Source organism: Crinia signifera, chromosome 19, assembly GCF_055691185.1.
Source record: "Crinia signifera chromosome 19, ASM5569118v1, whole genome shotgun sequence".
NCBI classification, from domain to species: domain Eukaryota; kingdom Metazoa; phylum Chordata; class Amphibia; order Anura; family Myobatrachidae; genus Crinia; species Crinia signifera.
Genome location: NC_139226.1, coordinates 14,306,145 through 14,323,730, shown reverse-complemented (window position 1 = coordinate 14,323,730; position 17,586 = coordinate 14,306,145). Strand labels below are relative to the sequence as shown.

The following is a 17,586-nucleotide window of genomic DNA, read 5'->3' as shown; positions in this document are numbered from 1 at the left end:
TGGTTACCACATCCTACTGTCACTTTTCAAGGCTTAGCGCATCTCACCCTCTAAGTGGTGACGGGCGGACGGGGGAGGGGGATCTAATCAGTTTCCTTGCACCCACCGTGGTCCTCATTGGCGAACTGCTGGGCCGGCTCTGTTTGACAAGTGAAAACATTTTGTTTAGTTTCTTAGTAATCACTGCAAATATCGCAATATCTATCTATCTATCTATCTATCTATCTATCTATCTATCTATCTATCTATCTATCTATATATATAGTATATACACCTGTCTGTGTGTCTGTATACGTCTTAGGGCCTGATTCAGATCTGATCACTTAAGTAAATGCAGGGAGGCACCATGCTGAAAAGGCGCTGTCTCCCTGTCAGCTAATGCCCTCACTGTCACTGCCTCCTGCACGCCACCTGCAGCGCCTGTCTGACAGCGGGCGGGCAGCAGTATAAAGAGCTGCTCCCTGCACCGCACACACACTGTCCTCCTCCTGCGACCTGCTCCCTCTTCGGACACTTGTGCTGAGACATGAAGCGCTGTCTGTGAATGCCTGGATGACATGTCATGTCCGGATCCGCCCCCTACCCATTGCTCCTCAGCTGTCAAACAAATGACATACAAGCAGCAGCGCCGCCTCCCCTTCCTTCCCTCTTCTCAGTGTGCTGTGCCAGTGCCACTGCCAGTCCTCAACACTCCGCCCCCTCTATCTCCTCCCCTCTCCTTCCATCTCCTCCTTCTCTCCCCTCCTTTCCCCCTCAGTCACGAGTGGGGTGTAATGGCGTCCTCAGCGTCCTGCCTACGCAGATAGAAGAGGAGGGACTGCACAAGAGTTAAACAGCAAAAGAACAGTGAGTCTTTTATATACATGTTTATAACACATTTTTTTATAATTGTAGATTTTTTTTATTTTAATTTAGACACTTTTTAAATAATGGGCTGGGTTATGTGCCTAAAGGTGGCCATACACGCTGGCGTAGCTACGTTTTGGGCGCCCCCCCGCCGTTAGGGGGGCGCCCCCCCCACGCCGCCCCGCCAAGCACCCCTACCCCCAGGGGCGGATTGGGAATTAAAACCAGCCCGGGAAATATCTTGAAGCAGCCCCAATGAGGGGACGGATGATCTGTTGCGCGCCGAAGGCGCGCCCAATTTTTGGGGGGTGTGGCCTAGCAAACTGGGGGTGTGGCCTATTTCAACGAGGCCACGCCCCATTTTCGCCGCTGTGGGGGGCATGGCTAGTGGCTCTCTGAGCTGCTGGTTATGTCCCCAGCACCTCAGGCTGCAGAATAGGCGCATGGGAGGGGGGAAGCAGGGTGGCGTAGAATTCTGGGAGGGGAGATGCAGGGTGGCTGAGGACGAAGGGAGGGAGGACGCAGATTGTGAGGGGGCATGGTGGCACAGGATGCAGGGTAGGATGGGGAACGCAGAGTGACAGAGGATGCAGGGAGGGGAGTCGCAAAGTGGTGGAGGATGCAAGGAGGGGAGTCACAAAGTGGTGGAGGATGCAGGGAGGGGCGACGCAGAGTGGCTGTATATGAACACCACACACACACTGTATACGCGCACATCCCTCCCACACATGTACTGTAAATGCACACATCCCCCCCCCCACACACACACACACACACACACTATATACACACATATATACTGTATACGCACACATCCTCCCACACACATACTGTAAATGCACACATCCCCCACACACATATATATATATATATATACTGTATATGAACACCACACTCTATACACACACATCGCCCCACACACACACATACTATATGCACACACATATACTGTATATGAACACCCATACACACACACACACACACACACTGTATACGCACACATCCCCCACACACACATACTATATACACACATATATACTGTATATGAACACCACACTGTATACGCACACATCCCCCCACACATACTGTAAATGCACACACCCCCCCCCCCCCCAACACACACACATACACGTTGCATATAAACATATTTCCCCTCCCTCCCCCTGAAAAATACTACTCGCACATGTGCATTCAGCTCGCCTCCAAGATCCGGGTCGGCGGCTCCCTGCTCTCTTGGGGGCGGCAGGGCCAGGCTGTTGACCTGGTGCGTGGCATGGGTAATGAAGCCACGCCCACCACCAATCTTTGTCCTATCCTGCGGAGGCTCTCTCTAACACTGGGCCTGGTCCGCAGACTCCGCACGGCACAGCAGAATCCAGTGGTGACTGAGCGGTGCGGCAGCTATTGCAGACTTGCAGTGCTGCCAGCTAGCAGGAGCACTGTTAAGGCCCATACACACTAGAAGATTTTAATTTCAAAAGACTTTGCCAAAATCTCTGACAGATATACCTTTCACCAAAGTAGTGCGTACACACTGAGCTATTTTCACCAAAGAGCAAGAGATTTTCAGGAGGCGAAAGACTTTGCTGAAAATCTTTCATATTAAAGGCTATTTACATAATGGGCGGGGTTTGAATTCCAATGGTGGGAGCCAGGGCCATCTAATAATTCAGTGCCAGGGCCGCCACTAGGAATTTTGCGGTTCGGGACTGATTTTCAGTCTGGGCCCCCCCAGTACCTTTGCCGGCATCTGTGATGAGGGAGAGGGGAGTGCGGTGGGATGCTGGGGGGAGGAGTATGGTGGAACACGGATGGGTTAGTGGTTCCGCTGCTGAGCTTTACGCCAGCGTCTGACATCAGGCGAAGGCGTCTCTGCTGCTGCATATGCCACACACTGTGGTGCCCATTACACATTATTACACATTATTTGACACACATGATGCACATTACACATTATTTGACACACTGTAATGCCCATTACATATTATACGGCACAGGACAGACAGGGGGGGCGGCAAAGATGGACAGATAGAACAACATAGATAGAAAGATGGACGAGGGGAGGGGGAGCACAGATGGATGGAGGGGCAGCATAGACAGAGGGAAGAGTTGGGGGGGGGGCAAAGACAAACAGATGTTGGTATGCTCACCATTACTTTCTCTCCTTCATCACACAATGGCAGCGGCTCCTCCTCTCTGTGCGGAGCATTTCTGTCCAGCAAAGGCGTCAGCACACAGTGGGTCCTCTCCCTTTTCTCCCCCCTTCATGGTGAGGCTCTGCTCTGGGCAGCAGTGTCCTCATGATTCGGCTCTGGGCTGCGGCTAGTCAGTCCCCGTCCTCTTCCCCCCCCCCCAGCTCCGGGCTCGATGACAGGAGCAGAGATAAGGTAAAAACCAGTGCCCTGGCTGCAATCGTGTGGGGGGGTGCAACCCCGGCAACCCCCATGCGCACGCCTATGCGCTGGGACGGAGACATGCACTGCTATTTAAAATTCACATCTCCCGCTGGACCGCGCTGGCCAATGGGCGCTCGCGGTCCAGCAGCCCCCAGTTGATTGGCTGCTGGACCGCAAGCGCCTATTGGCTAGCGCGGTCCAGCGGGAGACGTGAATTTTAAATAGCACCGTGTCTCCCGGACACCACGGGGAGCCGGGAGCTAGCGGGGCAGATGGCGCGGCATAGAGAGCGCAGGGGAGTGGGCGAGCTGGCGGTGCCGGCACAGCTCCGGCGCCATGATAGTCCCCTGCGCCAGGAGCTGGTGCTCCACCGGCACCGCCCTCGCTACGCCTCTGGTGGGCAGGGATGCCAGTGATATATACATTGCTAACATGTGCCAGCAATGTATATATTACCAGCTAATCAATATACATTGGTGGGCAGGGATACCAGTGATATATACATTGCTGGCATGTGCCCAGGGCCGGTGCAAGGCACCGGAGCGCCCCAGCAGGCGAGTCGGGCTGGGGGCGCCCCGGTGCCCGGGGGGGGGGGGGTGTGTGTGGGGTGTGTGGGTGTGTGGGGTGGTACCTGTCGTTCGGCGCAGTCTATTTCAATCTGGCGGCGGAGGCAGCGGGGGTCCCTGCAGTCTATTAAAAATCACGAGCGCTATCCGCCGGGCTATGCGGAAGCGCTTCTAGTGTGAAAACACTGGCAGCACGCTGATTGGCTGAGATCAGCGTGCGCCGTGCTGCCAGAGTTTTCACACTAGAAGCGCTTCCGCATAGCCCGGCGGATAGCGCTCGTGATTTTTAATAGACTGCAGGGACCCCCGCTGCCTCCGCCGCCAGATTGAAATAGACAGCGCCGGTAGGACAGGTACCCGGGCGGCATTTTCCGCCCTCCAGTGGCCGGCGCCCTAGGCAAATGCCTAGGTTTGCCTAGTGGTGGCGCCGGCCCTGCATGTGCCAGCAATGTATATATTACCAGATAATCAATATACATTGGTGGGCAGTGGTACCAGAAATATATACATTGCTGTGTCAGCAATGTATATATTACCAGCAAATCAATCATCATTGTGCTGCTGCGGGCAGGGGAGCCGGAGACCGGGCAGGCGGTGGACACTGGCCAGCTTTTTCTCCCTGCTCTGTGAAAACACAGAGCACGGGGAGGGAGAAGGGGGGCGGGAGCTGCGGTTTTGACAGGGGACCCGGAGATGCTGCAGACATCGGGCGGCTGTAAGCATATGGAGGAGCAGGGGGAGCCGGGAAGGGACGCTATGTGCTGCCACTGCTGCGGAAGGGGGCGGGCTGACGGTGGCGGCTTTTACCTCCCTGCTCCGTGCGGCGGTATATGGACGGAGCAGGGGGAGAGAGTGAGCTGCTGCACTTCAGGGGGAGGGAGAAGGGGACGGAGTGGGGGCGGTCCGCCGGGCTCAAAGTGGTAGTCTTTCAGCCCGGCGGCCGTGCGTTAGGACTCGGAAGCACTGCTGGCGGCCGGACTCCTAAGTAACCAGGCCGGCCGGCAGACATGACCAGCCGGCCCGACAGAGGGTGGATTGGGCCGGCCCAGCGGGATTTCTCCCGGTATCCCGGTGGCCCAATCCGCCCCTGCCTACCCCGCCGCTCCGCCGCCCATGCAAACCCCCCCTCAATCCCCCACAGCCTTACCTATCGCGCTGGTCCCGGTGTCTCCGTTCTTCTGCTGAGGACCACCAGAAAATGGCTGCCCCCATACAGCAGACAGTTTCAGAGAACTGTGTGCTATATGGTGCTATATGGGCCATTTTGTGGTGGTCCTCAGCAGAAGAATGGAGCCGCCGGGACCAGCGAGATAGGTAAGTCTGCGGGGGATTGGGGGGTTTAACTATAGCACCGCAGCCCCCGGCGCCCCCACATGCACAGCGCCCCCCCCCCCCGCGGTGGCGGGGGCTGCGGTGCTATAGTTACACCGCTGGCTGCACATACTTTTTGTACTGCTTTCGGATCGTATCGCACACATTGCATGTATGCCGTGCGATGGGATGCAATCTAGGCCATAACATATGCGATTCTCGCAGCGTGTATGGGCACCTTTAGTGCCTGCAACATTTTGCGGACACAGCACTGAGATGGTGTATGCATACATGTACATGCACCCGAGATCCTCCATAGGATCGCATGTTGCATACACTCCCACAATCGGGCTGCAGCTTGTTGCAATGGCAACAATGTGAAAGGGCGCTAAATTTATGGTTTGCAGGAGGGCGCCGGACACCCTAGCACCGGCCATGGTAAATGCCACTGAGCCAACCACACTCCCCCCGCCAATGTGCATGACTGCTAATGCGATCGCAGCCGTGCGCATGAGGGAAATATCATACGGAATCACACAATCTATTGTTTTCCCCCTCCCCTCTATTCGCACAGCGCCGAGTAAGCCGGGACTCGGTGTTTCATTGGCCGGGGAACGTCTGTGTTTTCTGGGCCACTCCCATAAAATGCAGGGTTACCACCCCCAAACGGCCGCCTTCTGTTATATATATACAGGGCAGTACGGATGGTGTAATGGTTAGCATTACTGCCTCACAGCGCTGAGGTCATGGGTTCTATCCCCACCATGTGTTATATATATGGGGCAGTACGGATGGTGTAATGGTTATAGCATTACTGCCTCACAGCGCTGAGGTCATGGGTTCTATCCCCACCATGTGTTATATATACGGGGCAGTACGGACGGTGTAATGGTTAGCATTAATGACTCACAGCACTGAGGTCATGGGTTCTATTCCCACCATGTGTTATATATACGGGGCAGTACGGACGGTGTAATGGTTAGCATTACTGCCTCACAGCGCTGAGGTCATGGGTTCTATCCGCACCATGTGTTATATATACGGGGCAGTACGGACGGTGTAATGGTTAGCATTACTGCCTCACAGCGCTGAGGTCATGGGTTCTATCCCCACCATGTGTTATATATACGGGGCAGTACGGATGGTGTCATGGTTACATTACTGCCTCACAGCGCTGAGGTCATGGGTTCTATCCCCACCATGTGCTATATATACGGGGCAGTACGGACGGTGTAATGGTTATAGCATTACTGCCTCACAGCGCTGAGGTCATGGGTTCTATCCCCACCATGTGTTATATATACGGGGCAGTACGGACGGTGTAATGGTTAGCATTAATGACTCACAGCACTGAGGTCATGGGTTCTATCCCCACCATGTGTTATATATACAGGGCAGTACGGGCGGTGTAATGGTTAGCATTACTGCCTCACAGCGCTGAGGTCATGGGTTCTATTCCCACCATGTGTTATATATATACGGGGCAGTACGGATGGTGTAATGGTTAGCATTACTGCCTCACAGCACTGAGGTCATGGGTTCTATCCCCACCATGTGTTATATATACGGGGCAGTACGGATGGTGTAATGGTTACATTACGGCCTCACAGCGCTGAGGTCATGGGTTCTATCCCCACCATGTGTTATATATACGGGGCAGTACGGATGGTGTAATGGTTAGCATTACTGCCTCACAGCGCTGAGGTCATGGGTTCTATCCCCACCATGTGTTATATATACGGGGCAGTACGGATGGTGTAATGGTTAGCATTACTGCCTCACAGCACTGAGGTCATGGGTTCTATCCCCACCATGTGTTATATATACGGGGCAGTACGGATGGTGTAATGGTTAGTATTACTGCCTCACAGCACTGAGGTCATGGGTTCTATCCCCACCATGTGTTATATATACGGGGCAGTACGGATGGTGTAATGGTTACATTACTGCCTCCCAGCACTGAGGTCATGGGCTCTATCCCCACCATGTGTTATATATACGGGGCAGTACGGACGGTGTAATGGTTAGCATTACTGCCTCACAGCACTGAGGTCATGGGTTCTATCCCCACCATGTGTTATATATACAGGCAGCATGGATGGTGTAATGGTTAGCATTACTGCCTCACAGCGCTGAGGTCATGGGTTCTATTCCCACCATGTGTTATATATACAGGCAGCACGGATGGTGTAATGGTTAGCATTAATGCCTCACAGCACTGAGGTCATGGGTTCTATTCCCACCATGTGTTATATATACGGGGCAGTACGGATGGTGTAATGGTTAGCATTACTGCCTCACAGCAGTGAGGCAGTAATGGGTTCTATCCCCACCATGGGTTCTATCCCCACCATGTGTTATATATGCGGGCAGTGTGGATGGTGTAATGGTTACATTACTGCCTCACAGCACTGAGGTCATGGGTTCTATCCCCACCATGTGTTATATATACAGGGCAGTACGGATGGTGTAATGGTTAGCATTACTGCCTCACAGCAGTGAGGCAGTAATGGGTTCTATCCCCACCATGGGTTCTATCCCCACCATGTGTTATATATGCGGGCAGTGCAGATGGTGTAATGGTTACATTACTGCCTCACAGCACTGAGGTCATGGGTTCTATCCCCACCATGTGTTATATATACAGGGCAGTACGGATGGTGTAATGGTTACATTACTGCCTCACAGCACTGAGGTCATGGGTTCTATCCCCACCATGTGTTATATATATGGGCAGTGCGGATGGTGTAATGGTTAGATTGGTTAGGCTGTAGATTACTGCCTCACAGCACTGAGGTCATGGGTTCAATACCCACCATGGCCCTAACTGTGCTGAGTTTGTATATTCTCCCGGTGTTTGCGTGGGTTTCCTCCAGGTACTCCGGTTTCCTCCCATAATCCAAAAAATATACTGTTAGGTCAAATGGCTTCCAGCAAATTAACCCTAGCTCCACTGGGGCAGGGACTGATGTGAATGTTCAAATATTCTCTGTAAAGCGCTGCGGAATCTGTGTGCGCTATATAAGAAATTGTTAATAAATAAATAAAATAAATGTATTACTATCCCGCCACAGTACATGTTAGTACATATGTCCTGGCATCGTGGTGAGGGGCGGCAATGTATGTTAATACATACCGCCATAGATGTGTTTGTGTGTGTGTGTGTGTGTGTGTGTGTGTGTGTGGGTTTGTGGGTGTGTGTGGTCATCTATTTAATTATCTTGCACCTACCGTAACGTTGATTTCCGAACAACTTCAAGAGTCCTATGTATGAAATGAAACAGATCAGTTTATTAGTAATTGCTGAGATTCATCGAATACTGTAGAACCATCTTCTGTAAGAATTATTGTATCAGGATGTTTTACCTGATAGTGCAGATCCCTGACCAAATGCTGTTACCAGGACTGTGGAGAAAGGATTTACATTAACGTTTGTTTGTGGCTTTATATAATATATACACTGTTTCCGCGCTGGCAGGAACTGCCGCGCACTTACCGAGTACCAGCAGCGGCGCAACTCTCCAAATCCCCGCCATCTTGCCTCAGTTCTGTAAGACGCTGAGAGAGTTGGTGATAAAACATGATCTCTAAATTACATATTTTTTTTGCAGTATCTTAAAATCTGTTTATTCACAATCTCCAACACTCTCGTTAACTAATTAAAGTTTCCCTCCTTTACTTCATTGTTCCTGCAAACTAAAAAATAAACCTCTCGTCTCTGTATGTACTCTTGTTTCTGCTATCAATTGATGTAAGAGAATATCACATGAGACATTGGTTGGATAGTGTACATGAATTATCAAATCAACCACCTTCAAACTGACGCGTTTCACTCACTTTTACAATTCCTCAAACAGGGCTGCAAATAGGGTGGTGCTCACTGCTGAGTGTGCCAGCGCTGCAGGGTACGGGGCACTTGTTAATTATCTGCTCAATTCCAATGCTGATTCTTTTTTTTAAAGTACAAGTAGCTTCATATACGGCCTGATTCTGGTTCACTCGCAAAAGCAAACTCCTTCTTTAATGGACAAAATCATGCTGCACTGCAGGTGGGGCAGATGTAATGTTCAGAGAGAGTTAGATTTGGGTGAGTTATTTTGTTTCTGTGCAGAGTAAATACTGGCTGCTTTCTTTTTTACACTGCAATATATATAATTTTAAACCCCACCCAAATCCAACTATCTCTGCACATGTTACATCTGCCCCACCTGCAGTGCACATGGTTTTGTTTATTAAAGAAGGAGTCTGTCTTTACGAGTGAACCAGAATCAGGTCCATAATCTCATAGTTCTTATGCAGGATCAAATAGCTCAATGAGTAAGGTGATTAACTAGAATGCAAAAGGTTATTGGTTTGAATCCTGGATATGGCAGTATATTGAACTGCTCTGAAGTTAATTGCATGAATGTGGTTTAATGAGGATTGGTGTTCAAATCAATTTTCTTGCAAAGTTGCCTAGTCTCTCTCTATGCCACCAACATAAACATATTATTCTATGGTTTAAATGTGCAGATTAGTCCCATACAGTATAACCTGTCAAGTGTATGACATTTGATGACGTACATTGGCCAATAGAGTGTACCTAGTATTTATATCTACTGATTAGAGTACAGGCGGTGATATGATTCTGTATTAAGTAATAAACTACGTTTCCTCTTGCAAAAGTGATTGCTAATTCTTCTTTTTCTTAGGAAAGTGTAAGGGGTGCCAGACGGGGTCCCGACAGTCGGGATCCCGACGTCAGGATCCCGACTGTCAAAACACCGACAGCCGGGTTCCCGACGGTCACCTGCTATCTTCCCTCGTGGGGCTCCACGACCCCCATAGAGGGAGAATAGAATAGGTGGCTAGCGCAGCTTTGTCGCGCTCACCATGCGCTGTCTGGGTCCGGCCAGTCGGGATCCCTATGTCGGGATAATGACTGTTGGGATCCTGACTGCCGGACCCCTATACCACACCCAGTGTAAGTAACTATTATGACATTTGATGACATCCCCCCACATGTATGAGTGCTCCGACCCTGACTTAATGGGGTCTTCAACTGTACAGGTCAAGTGGCATTTTATAAATTCAACCCATAGAATTATAGCTGTTTTATAGATCCTTACCTGTGTGCCGGGTAGTGCTGGGCAGCCTGCGGGCACTCCGCTGGGTGTACCAACTTATAGAGTCCGGGCTGAATGAAAGGGGCGGAGTCTATAGTGTTTAAACAAGACTTTATTCCACCATTAAGTACCAGGACATTGTGTGTACACAAACCACGTATAACAATATTTAAGTACGTCTGCAGCAATACAATGCTGTTGATTTTTGACACCTTTTATTACGGATGCGCCTGTTTACACAATGATTCACATTACTCTTCAGATTAATCCCGTGCTCTTTGCAAACACTTAAGTTGCTGTTTGCGCTGGGTTCTCATTCCTTGTGCAATTACAGTCTCATGCTTTACAAATGGCCCAATTTTTCAATAAATACCAACTGTATATTACTGTATATTACTATGTCTATTATTTCAGGTAAAATGCGGTTCCCACCGGTTATGGTTTGTTGGATCTGCAGTGTCCAGTTCGAAGGTCAAAAGGTCAACATAGTCAACATGGTCAAAATTTCGAAATTCAAAAGGTCGACATGAAAAACGGTAGACAAAGGTCAACATGGGTTTGTCAAAACATAATGCGCTGATATGTTTACCATGCGCCTGGCGCACTATTTTATTCTCCCAACATGCCCTAGTGGATGGTAGGGCATGGTTGACTGTCAATCTAAGCCATGTTGACCTAACGCATGTGTCAACCTAGACCCCTGTCGACCTAGTCCATTGTCGACCTAGACCCCTGTCGACCTTCACCCATGTCGACCTAGACCCCTGTCGACCTAGTTGTATGTCCACCCAACGGTGTCGACCTATGACTGTCAACCTAGTTGGGGGTCGGCAATTCGACCGTATCCTGATGTAACAAGCCTTGGATAGAGAGAAGTGGGGCAGTTTCCCATAGCAACCAGTCAGCTTCTGTCAATTCATAGCATACTTGCCTACTTCTGGAACATGATACAGGACAATCAGCTATGGCACTGCTAAATAACTGTCACATATATGTATACAAAGATGGCGGTTGCGGTGCAGATCCGCGGTGGCCACACATGGAGCATTATCAAACTGGGCTCAAGAAACTGAAAGATATTTCAAAATGTTACCAACCATATTACTGCATCTGTGACCAGCAATAAGTGGTTGTTTGCTGGAGTCAGGCCCATAGTATTTATCCCATAAGCCCATGGTGTTTGCATTTACGTTGACTGGGTGAGAATGATGTCGGTCTATGGCGGTAATCTCCCAGTCACACAAACACACAAGAGCTTACTCTCCTCTCGGGAAGACAAATACATTTGTGTCTTATCAAGAGATAGTTTAATTTAAGGATCATATCACCTTGTGCTTGTTGAAATAACACAGTAACATAGTAATTAAGGCTGAGAAAAGACGTTAGTCCATTGAGTGATTGGCGTTGTAGACAAAGACATAAGGATTTCGCAAGAGTTTTCTTTTCAAAGACCCAACATTAAAAAAGAGCAAGTCTAAAGGCCCCCATACACTAGGGCGACTTGTCCTTAGGACAAGTCGCCCCCGACTTCCCCCTGAGCTTCCCCGGCAGCTTGATTAGATTGGCACTTGATGTGCCATTTTTTACATGTGATAAATCGTCTCGATTTATCACATGTAAAAAACCCTGGGGACGCTGCGGGGGACAGCGTCTGTGCGGCGAGGCGGTAGAGGGAGCAGGGGGGCTGGGGACGCTGCGGGGGACACGTCTGTGCGGCGAGGCGGTAGAGGGAGCAGGGGGGCTGGGGACGCTGCGGGGGACACGTCTGTGTCCCCCGCTGCTGGGGACGCTGCAGGGGACAGCATCTGTGCGGCGAGGCGGTAGAGGGAGCAGGGGGGCTGGGGACGCTGCGGGGGACACAGGCGGCATAGAGCCGGGCAGGGGGAGCCGGCGGGAGCTGTCAGTGCTAGAAAAAAAAGCCTATGCAATGAATGGGCAGCCTGTGATTGGCTGAGCGCTCTCTCAGCCAATTGCTGACTGGCTGAGAGAGCGCTCAGCCAATCACAGGCCGCCCATGCATTGTATGGGCTTTTTTTTTTTTTATTCAATACTGACAGCTCCCGCCGGCTCCCCCTGCCCGGCTCTATGCCGCCTGTGTCCCCCGCAGCGTCCCCAGCCCCCCTGCTCCCTCTACCGCCGCGCCGCCCCACTAGGTCCCAAGTCGGGTGGTCGGACGTGTAGCAGGTCCGACCACCCGACGCAGATCCGATGCGCACGGGACCGCGCATCGGATCTGAGGGGACATCAAAACTAGCCGATTTTGATCCGATTTCGGCCAGATCCGACTGATCTGGCTGAAATCTGACCAAAATTGGCTAGTGTATGGGGGCCTTAAGGCAAGAACACTGGCGATCTATAATAGGTGTAAATGGGGCACACCGCACCCGGAATCCCGGGGGCGCCCACACTGCACACCCTTGCCCCAGTTTTTCACCCTTGCCCTTGGTTGAGAGATTTGCCCATTCTTCCAGGAGATTGATTTACGGGAGCCGTAATTCCAGCACTATGGCCCTTATTCTGGTTCACTCGCAAAGACAAATTCATTCTCAAATGGACAAATCCATGTTACACTGCAGGGGGGCAGATGTAAATTGTGCAGAGAGAATTAGATTTGGTGAGTTATTTTGTTTCTGTGAAGGGGAAATACTGGCTGCTTTATTTCGGCACTGCAACATAGATCTCACTTTGAAGTAAAACCCCACCCAAATCTAACTCTCTCTGCCCATGATACATCAATCCCCCCTGCAGTGCACATGGTTTTGTCCATTTGAGAATGAATTTGCCTTTGCGAGTGAAACAGAATAATGGCCCATGTCTGGATTTCACCCATAAAGGTGGACAAGTATCTTGCTTTCCATAGAGGCCCCAGCACCCCCCTGCACCACCCTTGAGGGGTACCGGATGATGCGATTTGGCACTGCATAGAGGGTGCGGAGCCATAATGATGCGATTGTGATGCCACGCCTCCCGGGGACAGTAAGTAGGTCAGCAGGGATTAAACAATATCTGTGTTGCGGATAGAGAGAGGACTGTTATATAAAGTGTGCGGTTCAGGGTGAGTGCAGGACACGCCCCCACAATGATAGAAGTATGGTGTGCTGTGAGGCCACACCCATTCTACGAGACCACACCCCCAACCGGTGCCAAATGTGTAATGCAATATGCAGGGAGGTGTGTGTACGTGCCTCATATTATGAGATTATGAATAGGCCGCATAAACCAGCGTTATTTCAAACAAAGTTGAATTAATAAAATAAAGAGCGTTCAGAGAGATGACAGCCAAAGGCGTTGTGAGTGGAGATCTGGGAGGCGCTACTGAGCAGCGCGACATGTAAAAATCAGCCGGCAGGGTGACTACAGCAAGCAGACCGGCTTGTGCTAATAAGCAGTTAAAACTGTTAATTAATGATCTTCTCTGAGAGCTATGATATAGGGATATTTGACTATATTGCTTGCGTTAGTGCACAGGGACTTAAACTGAAAGTGAGTCAGTTTGGAATGGCAGTTGTTGACAGTGGGTGTGGTTCTCCTATCCGGGGGCCACCATTGCACACAATGCAGGCTTGCCTACCCTCCCGGAATGGCCGGGAGCCTCCCGGAAATCGGGTCCTTCTCCCGGCCCCCCGGGAAGGTGGGCAAGTCTCCCGCATTCTGGGATTTGCCCCGCTCCATCCTTGCCCGCTGGTTAAAATTACATGAAATCGCGGGTACGCGGGGAGGGGGCGGGGCTTAAATGACGCGATCGCGGCATTTCGCGTCATTTCGCGGCATTTAAGCCACGCCCCCTCCCTCTCGGCCCGCGAATCACGGAGGTTTTCGTCATGGGGGGCGGGGCCAAGTGATGTCAGCCTTGCTCCCGCCCCCCTGATGTGTTGCCTCTCCGGGCTTCTCCCGGAAAGGTGAAGATAAAAGTAGGCAAGTATGACACAATGACGCACTTAGTTTGACAAATACAGTATTACAACCTGCCAATTCATTTATACCTAATACCGCCAGTTGATTCTGGCTCAAATTTAAAAGGGTTATAATATTAAACACATAAATGGAAACATTTAGCAGTTAATATTAATCCCACACCTAGGACTGTTTGCACATTGATATTCTGCAGGCAGGGCAAGATTACAAATGGCCCTGATTGAGCTACAATAGGCCCAGCAGTATGACAGCGGTATGATGTCCACATGGCACTAACCACACCCACACAGTACATACCACACCCACACAGCACTGACCACACCCACACAGCACTGATCCCACCCACACTGCACTGATCCCACCCACACAGCACGGATCAAACCAACACAGCACTGATTACACCAACACAGCACTGACCACACCCACACAGCACTGACCACACCCACACAGCACTGATCGCACCAACACAGCACTGACCAGACCCACACAGCACTGACCACACCCACACAGCACTGATCGCACCCACACAGCACTGATCACACCAACACAGCACTGACCACACCCACACAGCACTGACCACACCCACATAGCACTAGGCAAAGCTCCTCCCCTTTTCAGTATACTGTAGGCCATTGAACCCTTTCAACCCCATGCTAATGTACCTTTATTCCATACCTGCCTACCCCCCCCCCCCCCAAAAAAAAAAAATGTCTGGGAAACTCCTGAAAAGGTGGGTAGGTCCTCTGCAATGGACATAACTGCAGCTTCCTGGGTCCCCCTCTCAGCACAAATCTCATAATTGTGGCCCCCTCTGTACATTGCCTGTAATACCGTCATTGCACAGCTGAGGGCATGTCCACGATGATGCAATCACAATAGCCCTGCCCCCACTCTTTCACCATCACAATAGCCCCCACCTCCCTTTGTTGAACCCCGCCTCCAGCCCCACCCCTTTTGCATCATGCCCTCGCCTTCTACTTGCTCAAGCTGGCTGCTCTCTCCCTCTGCCTGCATGGTTATGGCACAGTTATATTAATGGCCTGTCGCATTGACGATTAAATCAGTTAACGGCTAATGAACCTGCTCGACAGTATTGTCCAGAATCCTAGTATTGATTTCCCCTTGTTATTCCAGCAGCTCACACAAACAGCTCTGCCTAATGCTTCCTGCATTATATCGATGTCTGGTGCCAGATCTGTATTCTGGGACCTTGGGCATACATACACCTGTGCCTGGGAAAGCGCAGCTGGGAAACTTGTGCAGCTGAGAACCTGATTCCCCTGCTGTGTGTTTGGGTATTAGCGATACAGTTAGAGGCTTAATCTCTGGCTCTGTGGTTTGCAGAAATGCAGACGCGGATTTACATGAAGCTTGCTCATAGATCCAATGTATAACATATGTGAGCACGAGTCTCCAGTGCCATCGCGTATGCCCCCCAGCCCACCCGCACTACCATATTCAGGAACCTTATGCAGCACATACACATGAGAAAGCTCAGTTATAACACAGCCCCACCCAAATACAGCATTCCACCGGGAAGGTGGGCAAGTCTCCCGCATTGCCCCGCAGCTACAGCACCCTCCTTACCCGCTGCAATAAATTTCTGATTTTCACGGGTGCCCCTCCCCCAATCCGACGACCCGCGAATTGCCGTGGATGACTGTCATGGGGGAGGGGCTTGGTCACGTCAGTCTCATCCCGCCCCCTGATAAGTAGCCTCGTCCTGCCCCCTTTCACTCCTCTCTGGGCTTCTCCCAGAGAGGACTGTAAAAAAGTAGGCAAGTATGATTATATTGCTGACAATGGCCAGGGTTTAACCCTTTGGGTGCCAACGTTGCTGTGAGAGATGGGCAAAATATCCACTAAATATGCCAGAGCCGTTGTCTCGAGGAATATGAATCACCTAATATATATATATATATATATATATATATATATATATATATATATATATATATATATATATACCAATCAGCAATGGCGGCACTCGTAGCACTTGATACAAAAAAACAATGGAAGTCTCAACGTTACAATCTGTAACTATTTTTGTCAGGAGATACCGGGCACCAGGCCGATTGTTTATGATTGAAGAGCGCCAGCACTTGAAGAACTGCTTGGCTCTTTATCGCCACTTATTGGCCAACAAGTAGTACTGCCGCTTAAAATTCTTCCTCAACATCACAGATTATTATGACTTTTTCTTTTAATATTTATCGCCCACAACAGTGGTATTCCTGGGGGTGATTCCAGACACGCGTCTTCTGCTAATCTCCCATTACTGGGCCTTTACATCTATGGATAATACATAGAACATGTATATAGCAAACAAGGAAACTCCCCATTATTAGAACTCCATGATTTATGAGGCCGACTTTCCACGACTGTGTGTTGTGATGTTTATTTTCTTCTCACTCAGCACAGCATACATAATTAATGTGAAGCCTATGCAATAAATTCCAAATGCATTTTGACCTTGTGTGAATTCATCCCTAAGCATAAATGTATTATTATTTATTAACAGTTTCTTATTTAGCGCACACATATTCCGCAGCGCTTTACAGAGGATAGTTGAACAATCACATCAGTCCCTGCACCAGTGGAGCTTACAATCTATATTACCTACCACACACACACACATACCTTCTAGGCTTATTTTGTTGGAAGCCAAATAACCTACCTGTATATTTTTGGATTGTGGGAGGAAACCGGAGTACCCGGAGGAAACCCACGCAAGAATATACAAACTCTGCACCGTTAGAGCCATGATGAGGCAGTAATGATACCCATTGCTGCCCCATTACACCGTCCGTGCTGCCCCATTACACCGTCCGTGCTGCCCCATTACACCGCCGTGCTGCCCCATTAAACCGTCCGTGCTGCCCCATTACACCGCCGTGCTGCCCCATTACACCGTCCGTGCTGCCCCATTACACCGTCCGTGCTGTCCCATTACACCGTCCGTGCTGTCCCATTACACCGTTCGTGCTGCCCCATTACACCGTCCGTGCTGCCCCATTGCACCGTCCGTGCTGCCCCATTGCACCGTCCGTGCTGCCCCATTGCACCGTCCGTGCTGCCCCATTGCACCGTCCGTGCTGCCCCATTGCACCGTCCGTGCTGCCCCATTGCACCGCCCGTGCTGCCCCATTGCACCGCCCGTGCTGCCCCATTGCACCGCCCGTGCTGCCCCATTGCACCGCCCGTGCTGCCCCATTGCACCGCCCGTGCTGCCCCATTGCACCGTCCGTGCTGCCCCATTGCACCGTCCGTGCTGCCCCATTACACCGTAATGCCAAATCAATTTGGACACCAGAAATTCTAGTTAAACATATGTGCTTAACTAAAGAATGATTTCTACCAAAAATTCTTACCTTTATGCCGGCCACATATCAGAAAGATATTGTTCCAACCAGCCAACTTTTGGCTGGTTGGAATGATAATCTTTCT

General features: G+C 50.5%; 2 protein-coding genes across 5 annotated transcripts in view; one reads left to right on the top strand and one right to left on the bottom strand.

The window, feature by feature from the left end:
* Window positions 1-15,805, bottom strand: part of LOC146042146 (alpha-tectorin-like) — a 27,144-nt gene extending 11,339 nt beyond the window's left edge. The window contains exons 1-6 of one of the 3 annotated variants that reach the window (XM_083162064.1): window positions 15,727-15,766; window positions 10,228-10,315; window positions 8,616-8,677; window positions 8,486-8,524; window positions 8,351-8,383; window positions 107-139 (exon numbers count right to left, since the gene is read on the bottom strand). In XM_083162064.1, coding sequence (XP_083018190.1) covers window positions 107-139; window positions 8,351-8,383; window positions 8,486-8,524; window positions 8,616-8,655 — 145 coding nt within the window. In that variant the 5' untranslated portion in view covers window positions 8,656-8,677; window positions 10,228-10,315; window positions 15,727-15,766. Of the gene's footprint in view, window positions 1-106; window positions 140-8,350; window positions 8,384-8,485; window positions 8,525-8,615; window positions 8,678-10,227; window positions 10,583-15,726 lie in introns of those variants that run through there. The other 2 variants (XM_083162063.1, XM_083162065.1) reach the window with 2 other exon arrangements.
* LOC146042149 (serine protease 1-like) overlaps window positions 13,760-17,586 on the top strand; it is a 20,590-nt gene continuing 16,763 nt past the window's right edge. For both annotated transcript variants that reach the window (XM_083162068.1, XM_083162067.1), the window contains exon 1: window positions 13,760-14,139. The gene's annotated coding sequence lies outside the window, so the exon portion shown is untranslated. The remainder of the gene's footprint in view (window positions 14,140-17,586) is intronic.